The 15,770-nt window shown below is 45.5% G+C and overlaps 1 protein-coding gene across 1 annotated transcript in view; it reads right to left on the bottom strand.

Moving 5' to 3' along the window:
- SLC7A8 (solute carrier family 7 member 8) overlaps positions 1–6,349 on the bottom strand; it is a 30,729-nt gene extending 24,380 nt beyond the window's left edge. Inside the window, exons 1-2 of the mRNA XM_026683068.2 lie at positions 5,280–6,349; positions 748–952 (exon numbers count right to left, since the gene is read on the bottom strand). Of these exons, the coding sequence (XP_026538853.1) occupies positions 748–952; positions 5,280–5,400 (326 nt within the window). The 5' untranslated portion in view covers positions 5,401–6,349. The remainder of the gene's footprint in view (positions 1–747; positions 953–5,279) is intronic.
- Between the last annotated feature and the right edge of the window lie 9,421 nt (positions 6,350–15,770).

Raw genomic sequence — 15,770 nt, 5'->3', positions numbered from 1 at the left:
TTAAACTAGACTTTATCCAATTCCTGCAACCATTATTGTTCTTGTTTGTTATTTAATGACCCCTTGCGTGGTGGAGTCAGAGCAACTGAATGGAGCTGAGTGTTTACTGCCCGAATGCCTTTCCTGTCGCCAATGCAGTTTTGTTCAGCAGATATATTCCAATTGCTTCCAGAGAGAGAAATATTGGAAGACTGCTATCATGTCACCCTGAGTCCTTTTTCCCTTAAACTGGATACACCTGCAAACGCTCTTCGTATCTTTTATCCTCCAGTTGTCCCCTAGTTATCTTTGTTGCTCTTCTCTGCATTCTTTCCAGAGTCTCAACATCTGTTTTATATTTTGGCGACCAAAACTGGATGATATATTCCAAGTGCGGCTTTACCAAGGCCTTATAAAGCAGTATTAACACTTCACGTGATCTTGAATCCCTTGGTTAATGCTGCCTAGGATTGGGTTGGCTCTTTCGCTTCAGCTGCTACTTACACAATGAACTCCTGAAACCTTAAATCAGGGGTGGGATTCTACCGGTTCGGATTGGTTTGAGCGAACCAGATGTTAAATTTGCACCTAGTTCACCGAACTGGTATTGGAACCTACTGGCTGGCCCCGCCCACCCCTCCCAGGAGTCTTAGCAGACTCTGCTAAGTCTATCCGTTTCTTCTCTTCACCCAACCCAGTTCTGTAACCTACTCAAGTTCTGGCGGACAAACCAAATTCCTTATTCCCTTCCAGAACATTCCCTCTTACCCAGCCAGTCCTCCGAAGATGTCCTTGACGTAGGAGTAGTCTCCTCCAGATTTGGGGATGGTGACCCCCAGTTCTGCATAGCACAAGGCACCCACAGCGGTGATGAGGCCTGTGACGATCCACACGATTAAGGCCAGCCCTACGGAGCCCGCATTTTCCAAGACACCCTTTGGCGATACAAAAATTCCAGATCCAATGATGTTACCTGCAGAGGAAGACAAGAGGAGATCACAATGGAGGACGACAACAACAAAGCAACAAACTTTGGTGTAGCTCAAAGGTGGTATTCCGCAGGTTCTGACCAGTTCTGGAGAACCGGTAGCAGAAATTATGAGTAGTTCGGAGAACCGGCAAATCCCACCTCTGACTAGAGATTTTACAGGATCCTTCCCCTGGCACAACCACCAAGCCACAAGAACCAGTAGTAATAAAAATAAAATTTATATAAAAAAAATTGAATTCCACCACTGGTGTAGCTCCTTCAAGTTTGCAAAGATTTGTTGCTTCGTGTGCCTTGCCTCCTGAAGTTCTGGGTGCTCCAACAACTGGAGGTTTTTAGGAGGAGATTAGACGACTATTTGTCTGAAATGGAAGACAGTTTCCTGCCTGAGCAGAGGGTTGGACTAGCAGACCTCCAAGGTCTCTTCCAACTCTATTATTCTGTTATTCCTGCTCTGGAGCGGGTTTGGTCTCGATTACGTTTCTCAGGCTGTTACTTTAAGATATTTGGACTTCGACTCCCAGAATTCCTCAGCCAGAAAGTCACCAAGATTGAGATATGCAAGGCTGACTGGGGAATTCTGGGAGTCGAAGTCCACACAACTTGAAGTGGCCAAGTTTAAGGAATAGTGCTTTAGATTATCCATATGGGATACCTGCAATCCTTTCGTTCTGAAGTCAGTGACCTCCAAAGAGAGTTACTAGTTCCTGTTAGTACAGAAAAACTTCCTCAGAGACGACATTTAAGGTCATATAAGCTTTTATCCCGATCAAATTGTGGGCCTGCCTTCTGTTAAAATCCAAAAATATTCATGCTGGCATTACGACACTTTTTAAAAAGATACTGCCATCTTGGTTATGTAATCTTAAAACATACTGGGTAAATTATTTATGCCTTGCCTAAATGTGTCCCAAGTATGTCCACAAACCTACGCACAATTATACAGATGATAGGTTATATACTGTAAAGAGTAGAAATAAGATGTTGCTTCCAGAACAATTTTGCATGGATATGTTGATGTAAAGATACCGTTTAACCTTCGCAATGCTTATTAAAAAGTTTATTAAGGAATCACCTTGAAAACAACAGGATTTACTGGCTAAGTAAACTTGCTGAAGTTTTTCTCACGTGCAAAAAATAATAAAGCTTTTTCTATCAGCTGGGGGATTTAAAAATAAAATAAAAAAACCAGGCTCACCAAAGTGACCGACTTAAAATCCCACTCTTCTTCTTAAGCCAAGCAGATTTTTTTCCCCCCCCTGAGGCTGTTCCAAGATCTCAGTCTGGAATCTGGTGAGTGCCAGACTTCCCACTTTGTTGGAAATTGAACCAGGTCAATTTTAACCCCAAAGAAGGAAGAACTCAGCAAACAAGAATAGGGAAATCATCGCCGGTTTTCCCAACGCAATTCCCCAATGCAAATATGTGCCAAGCCTTTGGCATCTTATCAATCCTTGCATCTGGAAAGATTAAGGCTGCAAGTTCAGCAAAGGGTGTGATTTGGTTTTCAAGTGAGGTACACTTGCTTTGATATACAGAAACAGCCCTACATTTATATTTATATATATATAAATGTGAAGGAAAAGAATATTTTAAAGCCAGGATTTTCTGCAAAACTCTAGGGTTCCAGGAGATTTGAAGACTAAGCAAAAAGTGTTTACAGAAAGCCGCCAGTTATCTGTCACTTTGTTCCTTGATCAAGGGCTTCTGGGAAAAATTAAAATGCTCTTGACACACACCACACTTTAAGCAGTAAAACATTTTCACTGGCAAAAGGGCGGTTTTGAGCTTGTTTCTCCCCCCCCCCCCACTTTCCATCTTCTGAACTCCTTTTTTCTGCTGGCTTGTCATCCAAGAATAGAACATAGAATGATGGGGTTGGAAGGGACCTTTGGAGGTCATCTAGGCCAGCCCCTTGTCCGGGGCAGGAGATCCTCACCCATTCCAATATGGGTGACGTGATAGCAGCGTTCCAATATCTGAGGGGCTGCCATAAAGAAGATGGGGTCCACCTATTTTCCAAAGCACCAGAAGGCAGGACAAGAAGGAAAGGATGAAAACTAATCCTTTCAACATAGAACCAAGGAGAAATTTCCTAACAGTGGGAACAATCAATCAGAGGAACTGCTTGCCACCAGAAGTGGGTGCTCCAACACTGGAAGATTTTAAGAAGAGATTGGACAACTATTTAGAGTTTCCTGCTCGAGCAGGGGGCTGGACTAGAAGACCTCCAAGATCCCTTCGAACTCTGTCATTCTGTCACTGTTATTAATCAGTGGAATAACTTTTCTCCAAAAGTTGTGGGTGCGCCAACAACCAGAGTCTTTTAAGAGATCGGAGAGCCATTGGTCTGAAATTGTATATAGCAGAGGTCTCCAAACCTGGCAACTTTAAGATTTGTGGGAGTTGAAGTCCACAAGTCTTAAAGTTTCCAAGTTTGGGGACCCCTGGATATATAGAGCCTCCTGCCTGAGCAGGGGGTTGGACTAGAAGGCCTCCAGGGTCCCTTCCAACTCTCTGATTCTGTTCAATGGCTGTCCGGTCAAGGAGGAGATTTAGAACACGGGGAACCTGAGGTCGCTTTTGGATCGGCCCAATTTCTGGACAGATCCTACTTTTGAGAAGCAAGAAAGGGCCTCCTGGCTCCGAATATCAGCCAGGAGAACACCTGGGCGAGAGCCATCGATATCTTTGGGACGCTGGCAGAAATCCGTGGGGAGGGGGGAGGGCAGGCGAAGGGTTGGCGAAACTGGAGTGCCTGTGGGGAGGGGGGAACAAGGGTGCTTCAGTGATCACTCCCCACGTACTTCCGAACGCCACTTCTGCCTCTGTCTGTCGGTGTTTGTTTAGTGGTCTCCTGGCACCTGCTGAAACGAAGCCATGTGGAAAGAGACGGAGCTGGAACAAACATGCTTGAACAGCTGGCTTCACCGTGGCGGAAAGCAAACTCCCGGACGGACGGACGGGCGGGTGGGCGGGCAGGGGAATCTGTTCCTCAGGGCCTCGGCTGGCCAGAGCTTCCCCTTTCAGATCCCTGAGCTTTGCAGGATAATTTTTTTCCTGCCCCCACCCCCACCCCCAGTTGTATTAAATTTGCACCTCCTCTCTGGGAGGCCAGAGGAGAGGAATTGCACCATGTTGTGGTCTGTTTTCCAGCAGGGAAAACAGGGAGCTGGCCAAGTTTGGCAACGGGGCAGCAGCGTTTTTCGGAGAAATTTCGTCAAGCTGGGATATGCGATCTCCTCCTACGCAGCTGTTTGGCTTGTTTGTTGCTTGAGGGGATCTTTCCCAGGGGGTTGGGGCTGTGGTCCTGGCCAAGCAGCCCTCAGGGCCCACGATAAACAGCAATCCCGTCTAGGGTATGTCTCCCGCTAAGCCCCAGTTCAGTGGATCTCAAACTAAGGTGCCCGGGGAAAGATGGTTGGGCAGTAAGGCAGAATCCAGGTCTCTCTCTCCCCCACTCCCTGTCCCCCTCTCTCTCTTTCTCTCTCCTTCCTTCCCTCTCTCTCTCTTCCTCTCCCTCTCCCTCTCTCTGTCTCCCTTCCTCCCCCTCTTTCCCTCCCTCTGTCATTCTCTCTCATCCCTCTTTCTTTCCCTCCCTCTCCCTTTCTCTCCCCCTCTCCCCTCCCTCTCCCTCCCTTCCTCTTTCCTCCCTCTCCTTCCCTCTCCCACCCCCTTCCTCCTTCTCCCCCTCTCTCCCTTCCCCTCCCCTCCTCTCTCCCCCTCTCCTTCCCTCTCTCCCCTCCCTCTCCCTCCCTCTCCCCCTCCTTCTCTCTTCCTCCCTCTTCCTCCTCTCCCCCTCCTCCTCTCTCTCCCTCCCCCTCCCTTCCTCCCCTCTCCCCCTCTCCTTCCCTCTTCCTCCCTCTCCCTCCTCCTCTCTTCCTCTCTCTCCCCTCCCTCTCTCCTTCCCTCTTCCTCCCTCTCCCTCTCTCTTCCTCTCCCTCTCCAAAGCAGAAGAAAGCCAGTAGATTACCAGGCAAGGGGAGGTGAGTTTGGAAGGAAAAAGCTGGCTTTGGATGGATCAATGCTGGGAACGAGAAGATATTAATAAAAGGAAGAGGGAGAGAATCTCAGAGGCCAAAACTGAGAAGCCAAAAAAAATTATAAAAAAATAAATAAAGCAGAATTGGAGATTTCACCCAAATCAAAAAAACCTAAGAACATAAGGAAGAAAAATTGGTCATTTGATCCTAGATGATCCCCTTGACCCCCTGCAAGGGCTAAGATCAGGAAATAAAGCAGTCCAATTCAGAGCCAGCAAGTGGGGGGCTGGCCAGAAGACCCCCTTCCTCCCGAGATACCCCCCACTCACCCACAATAATGCCACAGGCACTCAGCAAGCCAATTTCCTTCTTGAGCGCCACTCCGCCGCCTCCTTCCGTTTTTTCGGGCGCCTTCTCAGGGCCACCTCGGCGACGGGCACCATCCTCCATCCTGCCTTAAGCCAGGTGACCTAGCTGGAGATCTGCAAGAATTCTTGGATTCCACAGGAGGGCTTTCCTAGGATCGCGGCGGGAGCGATCACGGATCGATCCCGAGTTCAAAGCTCAGAGGTCAGTCTAGGCAAGCTCTGAGGGGCTCAAACCCAGACAATTCCCCCCTTACTCCAGTTGGAACGCCTTGTCTAAAAGAGGGGTTGTTGTTGTTTTTTTGTGGGGTCAGGCTGCTATCAATTTCAGCATCCAAAACTGGGTCGGTGGCTTTTTGTTATTTCTTCCAGAATCCAGCCAAGGGTCTCGTCCGGGGCTCAGGTCAGTTCCCAAGCCAAAGTTACTTTAAAATATTAATAATAATAACTCTCTGTTCCGGCACTGTCCGGAGAGCCCGTTTGCTTCGATAGCAAGCTAGCAGCCCAGACAGTTCCCACCTGCGAGACGCCCCGGTTGCACCCCGTTTAGTTGGCTCAAGTTTTCCCGCGGAGCCTCCAGGTTAATTCCGCGATCTCCGGAGCGGGTTTTTTTTTTTTTGCAAGGAAGAGCTCCGCCGAGGTGGGCCCTGGGTGCAAATCCAAATCGGGCTCGGTTAAGGGGCTGCGAGGCTTCTGGCAAGGATTTTGGGTGGTGGTGGTGGTGGGGTCTCTCCTGCTGAGGCGGCCCGGCTAAGCTCGGGCTCCCTCCTGGCTCGGCGGCGCCGGACTCACTCTGCCCTTCGCGCCTGGTTGCGATGTTTTTCCTCCCGGGCGGCGCTCCGCTGCCAGAACCGGCTGCCGCCGGCCAGGGCGGTGGCCAAGCCTCGCTCCTCCTCTCGCCTTACCTCCGGCACCGGCTTTCAGTTCGGATTAGACTCCCTTCGCCCTCCCCCACGCGGGAGGGCTGGCAGGAGGGGACCCGGGTGGGGGATAGGGGGTGGGGATGAAAACACCCGTGAGTGGGGGCGGGTCCCTGATCCGAGTCAAATGCAACCCTCTCTGCTGCAAATCGCGCACGCGCTGACTCTCGTGGCGGGCAGTTCCTCGGGTTAACCTGCCCCGGGATAAGAATCCGGCGTGTTCTCGCGTGGGTTGGTCCCAGCATAACACACACACCAGTCACCCCCACTCTCCACAATTCTGTGCCACGATCCGAATCGCGGCATAGGGCTGATGGGAGCCAAAGGCTCTCTGCTCCGATCCTGCCGCGACGGTTCTTGTGGCGGGGAGTTCCTCGAGTTAACCGACGCGTCTTTGTTTTTGTTTCCTTTGCCCAGGACAAGAACAGAGACTATTCTCCCTGTTCGCATCCTGATGGTAGTAATAGAACGGAATAACCTTATGATCGTGTATAATCCATACTTTGTGTTAGGGGAAAGGAGCAAAACAAAAAGGGATTTTTTTGAAATTTTCCCTCTTAGGACGAGTCCAGCCTTCGTTTCACCCACCCCCGCCGTGCCCCAGTTTTTTTTTTTTTCTCTCTCTCTCTCTCCTCCCGCGAGAACCCAAAAATAGCCCCGGAGATATTGTTGACATTTTGCACGGCTCGCGTCCAAACCAGATTTCTTTACTTCCTTCTCTCCCTTCCTTCTTTTTCCTTCCTTCTTTCTTCCTCTTTTCCTTCAAAACCTCTCCTCTAAACGGCTGGGTTGTTTGTTTGTTTTTCCTCCAGAGATTGGGGGTGTCCCCCTTTCCCGACCCCTTCCCAGCTCCTCCGTCCCAATCCTCTCACCCACCCACCCCCAATTCTGTCCTGCGGGTCTCTGGCACAAGTAGGATGGGAGGACCCTGAAAACACGCGTGGGTGGATCCACAGAAAGCACGCGTGTGGGGGACAGCCCCTGAAAACACGCGTGGGGTGGGAGTACCCTGACAACAAGCGTGGGGATAGGGGTCCGCCTCCTGCCACGATCCGCATCTCTGCATTGGGCTGATCAGAGCCAAAATCGCTCCTCTCTGCTCCGATCCTGACGCGCTGGCTCTCGTGGCGGGGAGTTCCTTGGTTAACCTGCCCGGGATAAGAATCCGGCGTATTCTCGCCTGGTTTGGTCCCAGCATAAGACCACCCCCACCAGTCACCCCCACTCCCCATAATTCTGTCCCGCGGGTCTCTGGCAAACCGGGGGCGAGTATGGACGGGGGGCATGAACCCAGCCTCCAGCTGCTGATTTGGTTTGATTATTTTAACGTTTTCAGCCCTGGCTTAGGGCAGGGATCCTTTCTTTCTTTCTTTCTTTCTTTCTTTCTTTCTTTCTTTCTTTCTTTCTTTCTTCTTTCGTTCTTTCGTTCTTTCTTTCTTTCTTTCTTTCTTTCTTTCTTTCTTTCTTTCTTTCTTTCTTTCTTTCTTTCTTTCTTTCTTTCCCCTTCTCTCTCTCTCTCGCCTCCCACCCCTCCCCTCCCTCTTCCTTCCTTCTTTCTTTTTCTTTCTTTCCTCTTTCTTTCTTTTTCTTTCTTTCTTTCTTTTTTTCTTTCTTTCTTTCTTTCTTTCTTTCTCTCTCTCTCTCTCTCCTTCTCTTCCCCTTCCTCTTCCTTCCTTCTTTCTTTCCTTCCTTCCTTTCTCTATCTCTCTCCTCTCCCTCTCTCTTCCTTCCTACTTTCTTTTTTCTTTCTTTCCTCTTTCTCTCTCTCTCTCTCACTCTCTTCCCCTCCCTCTTCCTTCCTTCCTTCCTTCCTTCTTTCCTTCCTTCTTTTCTCTATCTCTCTCCGCTCCCTTTCTCTTCCTTCCTTCTTTCTTTTTCTTTTTTTCCCCTTTCTTTCTCTCTCTCTCTCTCTCTCCTTCTCTTCCCTCCCTCCCCTCCCTCTTCCTTCCTTCTTTCTTTCCTTCCTTTCTTTCTCTATCTCTCTCCTCTCCCTCTCTCTTCCTTCCTACTTTCTTTTTTCTTTCTTTCCTCTTTCTCTCTCACTCTCTCTCACTCTCTTCCCCTCCCTCTTCCTTCCTTCCTTCCTTCCTTCTTTCCTTCCTTCCTTTCTCTATCTCTCTCCTCTCCCTTTCTCTTCCTTCCTTCTTTCTTTTTCTTTTTCCCCCTTTCTTTCTCTCTCTCTCTCCCTCTCTTCCCCTCCCTCCCCTCCCTCTTCCTTCCTTCCTTCTTCCTTCCTTCCGTTCTTTACCTCTCTCTCTCCCCTCCCTCTCTCTCCCTTCCTTCTTTCTCTCTTTTCCTTCCTTCCTTCTTTCCTTCCTTCCCCCGCACCCGATTGCACCCCCTTCTCCCTCCCTCTCCACCTTGTCCCCAGATTGCCTGGTTTGGCACGTCCCCTTTGCTGATCTGATGGGGGTGAAGTCCAGGGCTCTCCCCTTATCGTCCGATCAGCCGAAGTAGGCAGGAACAAAGGTCAGGGGTGTGTGGCTCGGGGTTTAAGAGATAAAGCTGTCGCGAACCAGACCCTAGAAGGAGCCGCGCGCTTGCTCCTGCAGCGGAAGGCTCTATTATCTTTTAAGGAACAGGGGGAAGGGGAGGGCTGGGGAAGGGCCCCAAAGAGAACCGGGGAGGAAAAAAAACAAAAACAAACCAGGATTAACAGGGACGCCGCTTTCTTCTCCCGCCCGTAAAATTTTGCACTCCCCCCCCCCCTGCAAAAATTATAAATCATAATTTTGTCCCTTATCCTGCAAACATTTTAAATAATCATTTTTGTCCCTTGGAGACCAATCCTGCTTTAGCGGGGCATGAGAGTTGCCCTGCCCCCTGCTGGTAGTAAGGTAAAATTGTCAGCTGGACCTATATACAGGTAGCCCTCGATTTATGACCACAGCTGAAACCAAAATGTATGTCCATAAAGTGAAACGTTTGTTAATGGAACTTTGCCCCGTTTTTTACCACCTTTCTTGCCACAGTCGTTAAGTGAATCACTGCTGATGTTAAGTCAGAAATCCTTAGTGAAGCATGCAAAGCAGGGTCTACATTTCCTGCGTCGGATGAGGAGAGCACATCTTTCTCCTTCTCTCCTGGCCGCTTTTTACAGAAGCAGGATTGATTGTTTGGTTTGGTGGCCACAGGGCCTCAGATAGAAAGCCCCTACAGAGAGTGGTGTGGGCAGTGGAGATTATAAGAAGCTCACTTATTATTATTCAGGATGCTCTTATAAATGCTATGTGGTTAGAGCTCAAAGTATTGTTAGAGACCACACACCCACTTCACGGTCTGTTTCTGTAGCTCCACTGTGGGAGGGGGTTTCGAAGTATCTATAGCAGGACTACCAGATTCTTTAACAGCTTCGTTCCTTAGGCCATCCATCTTCTAAATTCACAGGATTCTCTCCCCTCCCCCCCCCACATGTATGTGTATGCATTTGAGCTAGACTGTGATGTTTCTCTGCATCATATAGAATAGAATATAATAGAATTCTTTATTGGCCAACTGTGATTGGACAAACAAGGAATTTGTCTTGATGCAAATGCTCTCAGTGTACATAAAAGAAAAGATACATTCATTAAGAATCAGGAATCATAAGGTACAACACTTAATGATAGTCACAGGCTACAATAAGCAATCAAATCATACCAGGAAACAGTCAATATAAATCTTAAGGATACAAGCAACAAAGTTACAGTCATAAAGTCATAAGTGGGAGGGGATGGGTGATAAGGAGCGATGAGAAGATTAATAGCAATAGTAGTGCAGATTTTGTAAATAGTTGGACAGTGTTGAGGGAATTATTTGTTTAGCAGAGTGATGGCTTTCAGGAAAAAACTGTCCTTGTGTCTAGTTGTTCTGGTGTGCAGTACTCTATAGTGTTGTTTTGAGGGAAGGAGTTGAAACAGTTTATGTCCGGGATGTGAGGGGTCTATAAATATTTTCACAGCCCTCTTTTTGACTCGTGCAGTATACAGATCCTCGATTGAAGGCAGCTGGGTAGTAATTGTTTTTTCTGCAGTCCTAATTACTCTCTGAAGTCTGTGTCTGTCCTGTTGGGTTGCAGAACCTAACCAGACAGTTATAGAGGTGCAAGAAACAGACTCAATAATTCCTCTGTAGAGTTGTATCAGCAGCTCCTTGGGCAGTTGGAGCTTTCCGAGTTGGCGCAGAAGGAACATTCTTTGTTGTTCTTTTTGATGACATTTTGGATGTTAGGTGTCCATTTTAGGTCATGTGATATAGTAGAACCTAGAAATTTGAAGGTCTCTACTGTTGATACTGTGTTGTCTGGTATTGTAAGAGGTGGTAGTACGGGAGGGTTTCTTCTGAAGTCTACCACCATATATGTGTGTGTGTATATGTGGGTATATACATAATGGTTATCTTTTGAGAGCTCAATGCAACAAAATTTCATTTTAATGTGTGCTGATTAGTGTACATTTAAAGTGGCAATAATGTTTTTATTCTATTGTTCTGTTCAATTCCAATCTATTCCATTCTATTCTTTCCTGATTTTCTTCTCTTCTCTTCCCTACCCAACCCTATTATTCTACTCTTATTCTATTCTACTTCTATTCCATTCCATTCCATTCCATTCCATTCCATTCCATTCCATTCCATTCCATATTTTCTATTCTATTCTATTCTATTCTATTCTATTCTATTCTATTCTATTCTATTCTATTCTATTCTATTCTATTCCATTCCATTCCATTCCATTCCATTCCATTCCATTTTTATTCAATTCTTATTTTAGCCTATTCTTATTCTAATCTACTCTTATTCTATTCTCATTCTATTCTATTATTTTATTCTATTATTCTATCCTATCCTATCCTATATTCAACAGCTAAATTGGTTTTACGTTCTGTAAGATGCCTTGAGTCACCAAGGGCGAATAGGTGGCAATATAAATTCAATAAATAAAAAATGGCCATCTGTAAGTTAAGCAAACTTGGTGTATGAAGTGACAGTGGGACAAGTTTTCTATTTAGGTAGTCTTTGACTTACAACTATTCATTTAGTAACCGTTCAAAGTAACAATTGCAGAGAAAAAGTGGCTTATGACCGGTTTTCACACTTATAACCATGGCAACATCCCTACAGTCACATGATCAAAATTCAGACGCTTGGCAGCTGGCCTGTATTTGTGACAGTTGCAATCCCCTTTTGTAACGTGCCCAGACAGCTTCTGACAAACAAAGTCAATGTGGGAAGCCAGATTCGCTTAAGGACCCCCTGATTCACTTAAGAACGGCCATGATTTGCTTAACCAAGCAAGTGGCAACCAAGGTTGTAAAATGGGGCAAAACTCACTTAACAATTGCCTTGCATAGCAACAGAAGTTTTCAGGCTCCATTGTGGTCGTAAGTCGAGGACTAACTACAGAAAAAGTGCAAAACTCTAGATTCAGGTCTGGTGCTCAAGGCAATGCTTGGTTTTGAAGCTCTGGCTGGCTGGGGCCAATGGGCATCGGAGTATGACATGTCTGGAGAACCCAGATGAGTGGCAGTTGCCTGGAGGCAAATTTCTCTTGCGCCAGGCTGCAGTAGGCAGGTTTAGATAGATAGGTAGATAGATTTTTTTTTTCATGGAAATCTGTAAATCTTTGCAAGCTTAAATTCTGCCCATCCGGTTTTCATCTTTGCCGGTTGTCATGTGAATTCCTATGCTCCATCCAAGCTTCCCACGCATGTACTTTACTGTCTTGAAGCCATCTTCAGTGTTTTTCCACCCACGCACCCATCCTAATAATTCCCTTGCCATCTTAACACACACACACACACACACACACACACACACCTTATATCAGGTCTGAACTGCAAAATGCTCAGGATCCCCCAGATGGCAGCAAAGGGCCATGGTTTTCTGTATCTCTATGCTGCCATCTAGTGGCAATCTGGATTTCTGCACCCTGGATTGGATCGTACTGCAATTTGCTTCCACCCAAATCGCTCCTCCGTTCGATTGCCCACCAGTGAATCTGGTAGGATCATAGTTCCCAGCCATCTCCTTAGGATTTTTTTTTCTTGGAATTCTGGGAGTTTTTGCTCTAACGTTGTGGAAGGCGCCCAGTTGGAGATGGAGCAACATGGGCTTTCAAAGGAAAGCTGTTGGAAGCCTTGGAGATCTGGATACAAAAATCTGGCATCCCGCAGACCTGTGAGACTACAATTTCCAGCACCCTCTTGGGAATTCTGGGAATTGTGGCTCCAATATCTGGAGGGCACCTAGTTGGAGATGGAGTCGAACAGGAATTCAGGGGAAACCTAGATCCATACTACAACAACATACTATGTACAAGACTATAACTCCCAGCACCCCCTTAGCATTCTTCTCAGAACTGCAGGAGTTTGTTGCTTCCCAGTCAGGAGGGTGCCCAGTTGAAGATGGACTGTGGCAGGAATTGTGAGAAAACTTTTGGAAGCCTTGCAAAAACCTGCCAGCACACAAAACTACAACTCCCAGACCCCCTTGGGATTCCCTTGGAATTCTGGGAGCTGCCGCTCTACACTTTCGGAAGACGCCCGAAGGGTAGCCTTTGCTTGCTCCCGCCCAGTTTTCTAAGCCCCGCCTCCCGCGCTCTCGCGACCAATCCTTTAATTTCCCGCCACTTTCTCAAGCGGGGGGAGGGATGGTTGAAAAGTGTCGCGCATGCGCGCTACGGCGAGTCCTCTGAGGGAGGTGTTTCTCCGCTGTTCAGTTACGTTACAAACCCGCACTATAAACGCACACGCACACAAAAATACGGATCGATGCGGCGTTGTAGCAACGCAAAGAGGCGGCCTGCTTGGTCTCTCACCCTTGTGTTCCCACCCCCACACCTCAGAATGAGTTGGAGTTAATTCCCATCATCCTGAGGGCCACGCTGAGGACGAAGATGTCTGTAGTCCAGCAATGAAGGGAAAAAAATTATTTATTGATTTGGGAGGGGGAGGTTTCCCCTCAAAATTAACCACCTGCCTTCCCTGTCACTTGACTTCGATGGCAGCTGAGGTGAACGAACCTCATTTATAGGCTGGCCTAGGCAGGGAATTCTCAAAGGGTTAAAAAAGCCATTAAACTGGGTTATATAACCTTGTTAGAATCATGGTTTCCATCTGGGTGGAGTGACTCACTGAACTGAGGGGGATTTGAGGCTGAATAACTAGGAGCCTTTTTATTTTCTAAGACTTCCTCAGTGTTTCATTAATTCCCTTTCCCTTTTTCCCTCTTTTTTCTCTAATCCTTTCCCTTCCCCTCTTCTATTTTCCTTTTGTTTTATGCCCATTTTCCTTCCTTTTTTCTCTTCCCTCCCTCCCTCTTATTTATATAGTATGTAAATATATACTGTCAAATCAATACAGATACATCAAATAAGCAATTAAATATCCATAATGGTTAAGCCATCCCTTAAAAAATGTAAATAATTCTAAAGCAACGCAGCTGCTTTTCAAGTGACAGCCATGGAAGGAGAAATTATAATGAAAGTGAATTTAAAAAAAGAATCGCACCAAAACCAAACAATATAATAATTAAATCAACATTGTTCAAAGAAAAATAATTTAAAGATGGCAGTAACTATTCAGAAACTTGTTTGGACAAGTTTCATCTTCATTATTATCTTGGATCTATAAGAAATTCTTTCCGTGTCCAACGTGATCTTAAATAGATGTTCATCCTCTTGTTCAGAGATTCCCCCCATTCAAAGCACAAATCCAGTGTAGTCTTAAGAGAAACCCCTATAAATCCTCGTTATTTTCATGCTGCTTCTGCCCTCAAATCAGATTTGAAATGTGAAAGTCATCCTGGAGTCACAAGATGGTAAAAAAAAACCCACATAAATCCTTGACCTACTGCTTGAATCCATGATTAAATCACATATAAATTGATTAGATTATAATTTATCATACTTTTAACAATAGTGGGAATGTCGTGATAATGAAGAAAGATTTGAGCTGCAGTTTTCATGATTTTTACGTTAAAGAACCTCCTGCCTTAATCTTGCATCAGTGTCTTTATATCGAGCAGCCCAAACTCAGATTCACCATGCCCTGGGTGCAAATACCTGGCTCTCCAGTTGAGACCCCATAAACCCCCTAATTAATTCCTAAAAGTCTTTAAAAGTATTGCTTCACTACAGTTGGCAACCAAATTTAAAGACTACAGTTTTCTTTCTCAGCCTGATTTCCAGATAAACTGGATTTCAGTTCTCCTAATCCCTAACCACCATAGCCAAAGGATTAGATTCAGAGATTATATACTACCAAGCCAACCCCCCAAAAAAGTACCTGGTTTGGCAAAAATAGAATGTCTTTGTTTTATACAGTAATGTCAAAAAAAGTGAAGATCACTGATGGTCATCAATCTCTAGTCAGAACTGGCAGTAAAAGGAAGAAAATAAATTAAAATAAAATGGGAGAAACCCAGAGTGACTAGAAGAAGCAATGGTTGGGGCATAAAACAGGATTTCATGATAAAAGTGATGCATTCTGCTGCCTGGGACATGTTGGTGTTATGAAACCATTATTATGATGCCATAGCTTTGATATATGGCAATTCATCTTAATATCTATATCTCTGTTCTTTTCCTTCCCTGCTATGGGTCCAAGCCAAGAAATGAAGCAAGACCCGCCTCCCTTCATACTTAGATTTTTTTTTTCTTCTCATTTTCTTTCTCCTTTTCACGTTTCTGAAGTCCACAATATTTTGATGGAATAATATTTTATTTATTTGTTGAACTCAGTGAATATTCATTAATAGTGAGTATGCAGTGGGAAAGTATAAGTCAATCAGAATAGAGCTGGAAGGCACCTTTGAGGTCATTTAGTCCAAGCAGGAGAACCTGTTCTATACCATTTCAGACAAGTGACTGTCCAATCTCTTCTTTAAAACCTCCAGTGATGAAGCACCCACAACTTCTGACAACAAGCTGTTCTACTGGTTAATTGTTCTCACTGTTAGGAAATTTATCCTTAATTCCAGGTTGTTTCTCTCCTTGATTAGTTTCCATCCATCCACTGCATCTATTGGCCTAATATAGTTGCAATCATCCTTTTTCAGTCCGTATAAGACCAGTCCGTACAGTAATACTCAGATAAAGATGGTGATGATACTTTACTTTCTGCCTCCCTTAAAGAAAGGATTATTTTTTAAAGAAAGGATTATTTTTTAAAGAAAGGATTATGTGGGTAAAGAAAGGGTAAAGAAACTAACATAGTCAACATTTAACCAATTTAGTAACACTAACACAATCTTTGATATAAATGTATCCTTCAGTTGCTTATATTTTCTCTGCCAGTCCCTTGGTATTTCACCTTTGTTTCCAATCCAATATATCTATCCAACCTTGTCTAAATGCCTGCTTCCCACCCACCCCTTTCTCTTCCTCTATTTTTATAATTCATTTGCTTATTTTAATTTAACTTTCTACTTTTCCATCCATCCAATTCTTTTTATAACATCTTTTTAAAAATTTCAATACAGAATATAAACTGACAACCAATATTTAGAAGAAGAAAAAGAGGAGCAAAGACCAAAAGGCAGAAATAAAAAAGTCAGT

This window comes from Notechis scutatus, chromosome Z, assembly GCF_049901735.1.
Source record: "Notechis scutatus isolate UNSWTSFEM ecotype Mainland chromosome Z, rNotScu1.2, whole genome shotgun sequence".
Taxonomy (NCBI): Eukaryota; Metazoa; Chordata; class Lepidosauria; order Squamata; family Elapidae; genus Notechis; species Notechis scutatus.
This window is presented reverse-complemented; position numbering and strand designations above follow the sequence as displayed.